This window comes from Vicia villosa, unplaced genomic scaffold, assembly GCF_029867415.1.
Source record: "Vicia villosa cultivar HV-30 ecotype Madison, WI unplaced genomic scaffold, Vvil1.0 ctg.000700F_1_1, whole genome shotgun sequence".
Lineage (NCBI taxonomy): Eukaryota > Viridiplantae > Streptophyta > Magnoliopsida > Fabales > Fabaceae > Vicia > Vicia villosa.
The window spans coordinates 76511-84091 of NW_026705315.1; the positions used below are offsets into that span (position 1 = coordinate 76511).

At 38.3% G+C, this 7581-nt stretch overlaps 1 protein-coding gene and 1 non-coding gene across 2 annotated transcripts; one reads left to right on the top strand and one right to left on the bottom strand.

Annotated features, from left to right (window-relative positions):
* Positions 1-5587: 5587 nt before the first annotated feature.
* On the bottom strand, positions 5588-5694 carry LOC131630590 (small nucleolar RNA R71). Its single transcript, XR_009292371.1, has one exon. It is a non-coding gene; the product is annotated as a small nucleolar RNA R71 (small nucleolar RNA).
* Positions 5588-7162, top strand: LOC131630574 (uncharacterized). Its single transcript, XM_058901354.1, has one exon. The coding sequence runs from the start codon at positions 5588-5590 to the stop codon at positions 7160-7162; it is 1575 nt and encodes a 524-aa protein (XP_058757337.1).
* Positions 7163-7581: the final 419 nt, after the last annotated feature.

Sequence of the window (7581 nt, forward strand, 5' to 3'; positions counted from 1 at the left end):
AATAGCGACTTACCTTGCTTAAACGGAGGTAATTCTGGGGGTGTTGATTGCGTATGATGATCCAAACAGCCTCACTTTACTCCCAAGAACGTGTATCAATGCTTAGAATCCTCTGAAACGTCCCCAAACTTCAAAACCGAGTTTGAGTTTTTTGTGAAAAATTTGGCACTTGAATAGGGATCTTGACTGCAGAATTTCATGTGTTAGGGGTCTGCAATTGTTGTGTTTATATAATGGAAGGATTTAGGTCAATAGTTGTAGGAGAAATCTCATTGAATCATTGATTGGAAATTTTGGAGATTTTGATTTTCAAATGTTTCTAATTTTGGCCTAATCTCAATATTTTCCAATCAATCTTGGGGAGCACGAAATTATATTGATAATATGACTTAAATGATGATTGAATTTGATCCTCATAATATCTTAAACCAAATACTTGATTTTCACATGATTTATATAAGTTAATTATCACTTTTAAATGATTAATAATTCATATAAAATTCACAAATTCGTGGTATTTAGATTTGGAGTCTTGGATAACTTGAGGGTCAAGATTGGATCATAAAAAGTTGGGCCCTTTTACAAAGAAATCCATTTTGAAGCCTTTTGTTTCACATTTTTCCCCTTAAAATTGTCCAACTTTGACAGAGCATATCTCCTTCAATTTTTAAGGTATGGACAAGTTCTAGAACTTTTTGGAAACCTCAAGATGTCCTCTACAAGCCAGTTTGGAATCTTTTTACCATTTGAAGATTTTATCTTGATGATATGGGCTTTTGACAAAAAACTGCTTTTGGTTGACTTTCAAAAAGGACCTATAATGTTTTGGTCCATATATCTCAAATGAAGCATTTCTAGCCTTGGCATGTGAGAGACAAAGTTTTAGAGAATTCAATTTCCTTCAAAATGAGCTTTGGATGGGAAATTTATGATGTTCCATGTGGAAGTTTGGGCTGGTCAAAGTGCAGTTGACTTTAGGTCAAAAAACCCTAATTTAGAAACTTTAGGTTTTGTTGATTTCTGAACTTTCTTTGATGAATCATGATCAATCCTTGATAAAATGATGGATGATACTTCAAAATAAGGATGCTGACCAAAAATCAGGAATTTTGACTGTATTTTGACCACAGTTGACTTTTTAGGTCAAACTAGCTGACTGTTGACTTTCTGAGCAATTGACTGAGAAATCCTGGGAATTGAAGCCTGAATTTTGTCATGGAGATAGTTGTGAATATCATAAGCCATATGAAATCTATTAGAGGTCTTGATTCATTCATTTTCTTCAGAGAATTCAAAACCCTAGTTAAGGAGGTCTTTGTCTAGGAAAGTGTGTCTTTGAGTTTTGAACTTTGGTATGAGCTTGAAAAGAGAAATGAGATGGGAAAATTTTGGGGTATGGCAGCTGCCCCTATTCAAACTTCTTAAACCTGAAGATGTAGAGTGGTTTGCATGCCAATCGGTATCTGAAGTTGGAAGATGATTGAATACTAGAGTACCCCGAAATTTGCACCATCAGGGATGGGCTTAGAGATGCCATCTAGCTTGATAAGTTTGAGAGTCAGAATATGCGAGTCAGAATATGTCATACGTTGGACTATATTTGTATTGATGAATGTTTGGACGAGCCGTACGTTAGGCTTTAGGATGACCATACGTTAGACCGGATTCGATTGCATTGATAAATGTCTGGATAAGTAAGCCGTTTGTTAGACTATTCTTTAGGAGGAGTCGTACGCTAGACTGAGTCCGATTGCATTGATAGATGTCGGGAAAGCTGTATGCTAGGATGAAGGATGAGTCATACATTAGACCGGATCCAATTTGAATTTGATAAATGTCTGGAAAGCCGTGCGTTAGGCTGAAGGATGGGTCGTACGTTAGACCGGATCCAATTTGCTTTTGATAATTGTTTGGAAAACCATGCGTTAGGCTGAAGGATGGGTCGTACGTTAGACCAGGTTCCCTAGGGTTGATAGTTATCATAATTCACCGTACGCCAGGTTGTATTCTAGGATGAGTCGTATGTTAGACTGGATCCTTTGTATTTGAGAAGTAACAGAATGAGCCGTACGCTAGGCTGAGCTTGGATGAGTTGTGCGTTAGACTGGATCCACTATTTCGGGAAGTATTAGTACGAGCCATACGTTAGGCTTTCAAGGATGGGTCATATGTTAGACCAAATCCAATAATTTGTCAGAATGAGCCGTACGTTAAGCTTTGCCTTGAGTGAATTTCAGATTTGAATCTTTGATTGTCTTTGTAATGTACCTGTAAGATAATGTCAGTTTTATGCAATGTTTATGATGCATGTAATGAATGAGATGAAGTCCTTAAAACAAATGAGGATCTTTGTTTCACGCATGACTTAGGGCTACATGCAATGTATGATTTATGATTTATGTTGTTCGGAGTATCTTGATCGGGACCCTGATGCCTCATCTTGTTTTGAAGACGTACAACTGGGGATTTATGATTTCTGCTTGGGGATGAAAGCAATTTGAATGCTTGATTTTGATGTACCCTTCCTGGGGATAAGGGAGATGAATAACCCTTGTTTGGAGAGGACAAAGTGTCTGGGATCTGGCAGTGCCGAAGATGTAAGCTTCATTGGGGAATTGAATCTATGTTGGGAAGAGAACTTTTAATGATTACTCTCTGGGGATCCCTCCAGACTATTGACTCTGCGGGAGGACTTCTGGACTACTTCGACATTGTCTAATTGCCTTTCCTGTTTTTTACAAACATACAGATATTTTGCAAAGGAAAAGATAAACATTAATCATGTTCATATGCATATGTTCATTCAAGATTTATCATTGGACGTTTGCACATTCGAAAAATAAAGAAATACTCAGAAGAGTAGGAAAGAAAATGACTTGTATTAATAAAGAGCCATGAATAGGCAAAAATGACAAGAGAACAATGTTGTGTGTTTTTGAAAATATACAAGGTAAAAAAGAAAAATAGCTATGTGAAAATGATCCTATTGAGTTTCAATTCTACTATTGCCATTATGTCTTCGAGCATCTCATCCCTTTCTTGTTGGAGAAAAGTGATTGAATCGGTCAGTGCCCTTTAAACTTGATATTGCTAATAAAACTAAATGATGAGTGATATGAACGAGACATAGTCGTACGCCTTAATCCTAAACTTTTCCCTAGGCCACCCTTTCAGTTTTTCAGCCTACCAGGATACCCTTTTTTGCCCCAAGTCTCCCTCTCGGGTTTTCAACTTGTCGGGTGTACATTTTTTTGATATATATATCCCTAACTTTTGCCCGAACCTTTTTCGTTCGCCGGGATGCCCTTACTTTTGCCTAGGTACGTCGACCTAGCGGGTCCTATTTAGGCGTAGTATTTTTTTGACTATGTCTGCATTCACAGGGTGCGGAAAGTCTCCGCCATCCATAGTAGTAAGTATCTGATAACACGAAAACGTATCGTATATTTAGCTTAATTTACATGCATTATTATTATATTTTATTTAGATTTTATTATTTTATTTTGTATTATGCCGGTATTTCTATTTGTTTTCAGGAATTTATTTAATCGGAGCTCGCAAAAGAAATAGTCGAAAAAAGGACTTAAAATGGAAGAGAAATTGCTTAAAAGGACATTTAAATAAGGAGGTGCAAATAAAAGAAGGAAAGAGGCCCAAAGCAATACTGAAGCAAGAAGCCCAAAACGCAAGAGCAAGTGGGCACGTGACGGAAGGAACATTGAGGTGCATGCCGGTCGACAACTACCCCCCTACGCTGTTCGGCACCCCCTTGAATATAGATGTGTGACGTAAGTCACACACTCAAGCCCAGAAGAGGCGTTGCCCAGTTTTTCTCTCCGCCATTTTCTCCTCCGTAAAACCTGCTACTGCTATGAAACAAATTCAAATCCAAGAATCTGCAGCTCTATAAATAGCCATCAAGATTAATTGAAAAGGGAGGAAGTTTTGACCTACTGCCGTCATTTACATCTTCTCTGCAATTTCAATTTCCAGTTCAAGCCTACTTCTTCCAAACCGTTTTCTACAATAGATTTCCACACCAGAAATACTATTGCAATTCAGTTTCTTTTTCTAGCTTCAGATTTAGTTTCAGTTTCAGTATTAGATTTAATTTCAGAATTTAATTCAAGTACCGGATTCAAGAACCAGTGTTGCAAGATTACAATTTTCAGTCTGCAATTTAATTCAGGCTTATTTATTAGTATTTATTATTATTCACGGTTTATGTTAATTTATCAAATTATGTCTGGATAATTAAATATCTATTATATATGTTTTGATTCGTCTATTAAAAATAATGTCCAGCTAAATACTGTTTATCGGTATGAAAAGTCACATAACCAAGGGAATCGAGTAACACTGTTGATGTAGTTTATTAATCAAATTTATTTATCTGGATGATATTTCTAAACGCTTAATCAAACTGTTTTATAACGAGAGTTAAAAACAATAGAAGTTAGGATCAATAAAAACGAGAGTTTGAGATTTTAACTGGACCTTAGAAATTAGGCATTAACCTTAAATACAACGAGAGCGCTTTAAGGGTAATTAGTTTTCATTTGTTTTCAAAAATCACTTTAAACTTTAATTGATATAGCGAAAGCGCTCATTTAGGTTTAATAGTGAAATCATAATCAATAAACACGAGTGTGTGAGAGGAAGGTTTTTAAACTAATGATTTCTACAGAAAAGTGATTTTAAATTACGATCCGCATCGATGGCTTACTAGATCCCCGAAGTCCGACTATTGCATACCGATATTATTATCCTTGATTTAATTTAATAATATTTTTTTTTATTTTCCCGTCTGATCAATAATCAAGTCAGATATTAGCCTTAGATTTACGTAGTAACGATTAACTACACTAGGTCGATTCTTAGTCCCTGTGGGTTCGATATCTTTAAAACTATGCGGTAGACTGTGCACTTACAGTCATTATCACAGATATACCCCATTGTCGCGATCAAGTTTTTGGCGTTGTTGCCGAAGACTAATTTATTCGACAATCATAATTAACTGTTACTTTGTAGAGGCTAAGGCAACTTAATTAATCTAATCCCTTTGTGCATGCCAAGTACTCGCTCTCGAAGTGAAGACTTAGTGTTGCCAATTCCTGAACCGGAGCGTTCTATCACTGTATCACGTCGATTACGATGTACTCGCACTCTTCCTCCTACTCGTAATTCTGAACCAGTTGAAGAATCAACCATGGGAGAACAGCCGCGTCCTCTCAAATCTTACGCTATTCCTTTGCAAGCTGAACCTTACAATAGCATTGCTGCTCCTGCTATTGAGGCGAATAATTTCGAGCTAAAGCCATCGTTGTTGTATGTTGTACAACAAAACCAATTTTCTGGAAATGCGACGGAAGATCAAAATCTTCATTTGTCTGTGTTTTTGCAATATGTAGACAATGTAAAGGCGAATAATCTCAGTGCGGAAGCTATCCGACTACGCCTTTTTCCTTTTTCACTAAGGGATAGAGCTAGAGCTTGGCTCCAGTCTTTACCTGCCAATTCTATCACGACCTAGAATGAACTTAAGAAAGTCTTCCTGGCACGTTATTTTCCACCTAGTAAGACCGCCATGCTAAGAGCCCAGGTCAATGGGTTTAGACAAAAATACAACGAGTCTTTATTCGAAGCGTGGGAGAGATACAAGGACATGCTTAGACGTTGTCCACATCATGGTTTAGAACAATGGTTAATTATCCATACCTTCTACAATGGTCTCCTCTACAATACGAGACTTACGATTGACACCGCCGTAGGTGGCGCACTGATAGATAAAAAATATGTTGATGCCTACGCACTTATCGAAAGTATGGCTAAAAACCATTATCAATGGGGAAGCGAGAGAGCTCGGTCAAAGAAAACTTCTGGAGAGAAATCTTTAACGAAGAGTGGGATGTACGAGATAAGTAGCCTCGACCGCGTTAACGCCAAAGTCGATGCCCTAACTCAGAAGATTGAAAACCTCACTATGGCACCTGTAGCCGCCGTGGCTGCTGTTTCCGAAAATTGCGAAATATTCGTGATGTCTGGACATGCTGCCCCCGAGTGCCATCTTTTCGCAGGAGTTTCTCCCGAACCAATAAACTATGCTCAAGGAAACCCCTACTCAAACACATATAACCCAGGATGGAAGAATCACCCTAATTTCTCGTGCAAGAACAATAATGCTTTGTACGCACCTGGTCAAGCACCTAGTGTACCACCTGGATATCAAAAGGCACCATTCGCTGCTCCTAACGTCCCTAGAAAGTCTAACTTAGAAATAATGATGGAAAATTTCATAGCCACTCAAACTCAGACTAGTAAAGATTTCATAAACCAGAACGTGCACACTAATGAGCAAATCAAACACTTAGCGACTAAAGTAGACGCGTTGGCCACACACAACAAGATGCTCGAGACACAAATCTCTCAATTGGCACAGCAACAAGCACCTACTGCCGCACCTTCTAGGACATTTCTAGGACACCCACAACCAAACCCAACAGGACATGCTCATGCTATTATTCTGCGAAGTGGTAGAGAGATGGACGAACCGACTGACCCTACGCTTAAAAACCCTGCTATGTTCCAAAGCCCTAGGAAGACAACTAAGGAGGAAAGTAGACCCAAGGATAAACCAAGTGATCCGAAAGAGAAAGAGGACAAGGAAGGCGGCACGGAGGAGAAAGAAGCACCATACATACCTCCACCACCTTATAAACCACCTATCTCGTACCCTCAAAGGTTCGAGAAATCTAAAAACATAGGGCAATTTAAGAAATTTGTCGAACTTCTTAAACAGTTAAACATCACAATTCCGTTTACAGAAGCCATTACCCAAATGCCCTCATATGCTAAGTTCCTAAAAGAAATCCTATCGAATAAGAAGAAATTAGAAGACAACGAGACCGTAACACTCACTGCTGAATGTAGTGCCATAATTCAAAATAAAATGCCACCTAAGCTAAAAGACCCAGGAAGTTTCTCCATACCTTGCAATATAGGAAAATTTGTCATAGACAAAGCTTTATGCGACTTAGGAGCTAGTATTAGCCTAATGCCTTTGTCCATTTGCGAGAAACTGAACATGGGAGATCTAAGACCAACCAAGATGTCAGTACAACTTGTAGACCGATCTGTCAAGTATCTTGTAGGTGTTCTTTAAAACATGCCCGTCCGCATCGGACAATTTTACATCCCTACGGATTTCATAATTATGGATATAAAGGAAGACGTCAATACTCCTATAATCTTAGGAAGACCTTTCCTAGCTACCGTTGGAGCCATTATAGACGTAAAGAAAGACAAGTTGACACTCGAAGTAGGTAAGGAGAAGGTCGAGTTTATTCTAACACAATTCCTTCAAGCCCCGGCTATAGAAGATACATGTTATTTGGTGGATGTTATTGATGAATGTGTAAGAGAGATAGGACTATCAGAAGAATCTTACTCTTAAGTTATAAAAATTCCATGCCCCTGATTTTCATAGATGACATTTGGCGTCCGGAATATCGAGACGATAGTTTAAGCGAATGCTTAGCTTTAACACCCAACCCTATTCCTTGCCCAAAGAAACCAGCCTTG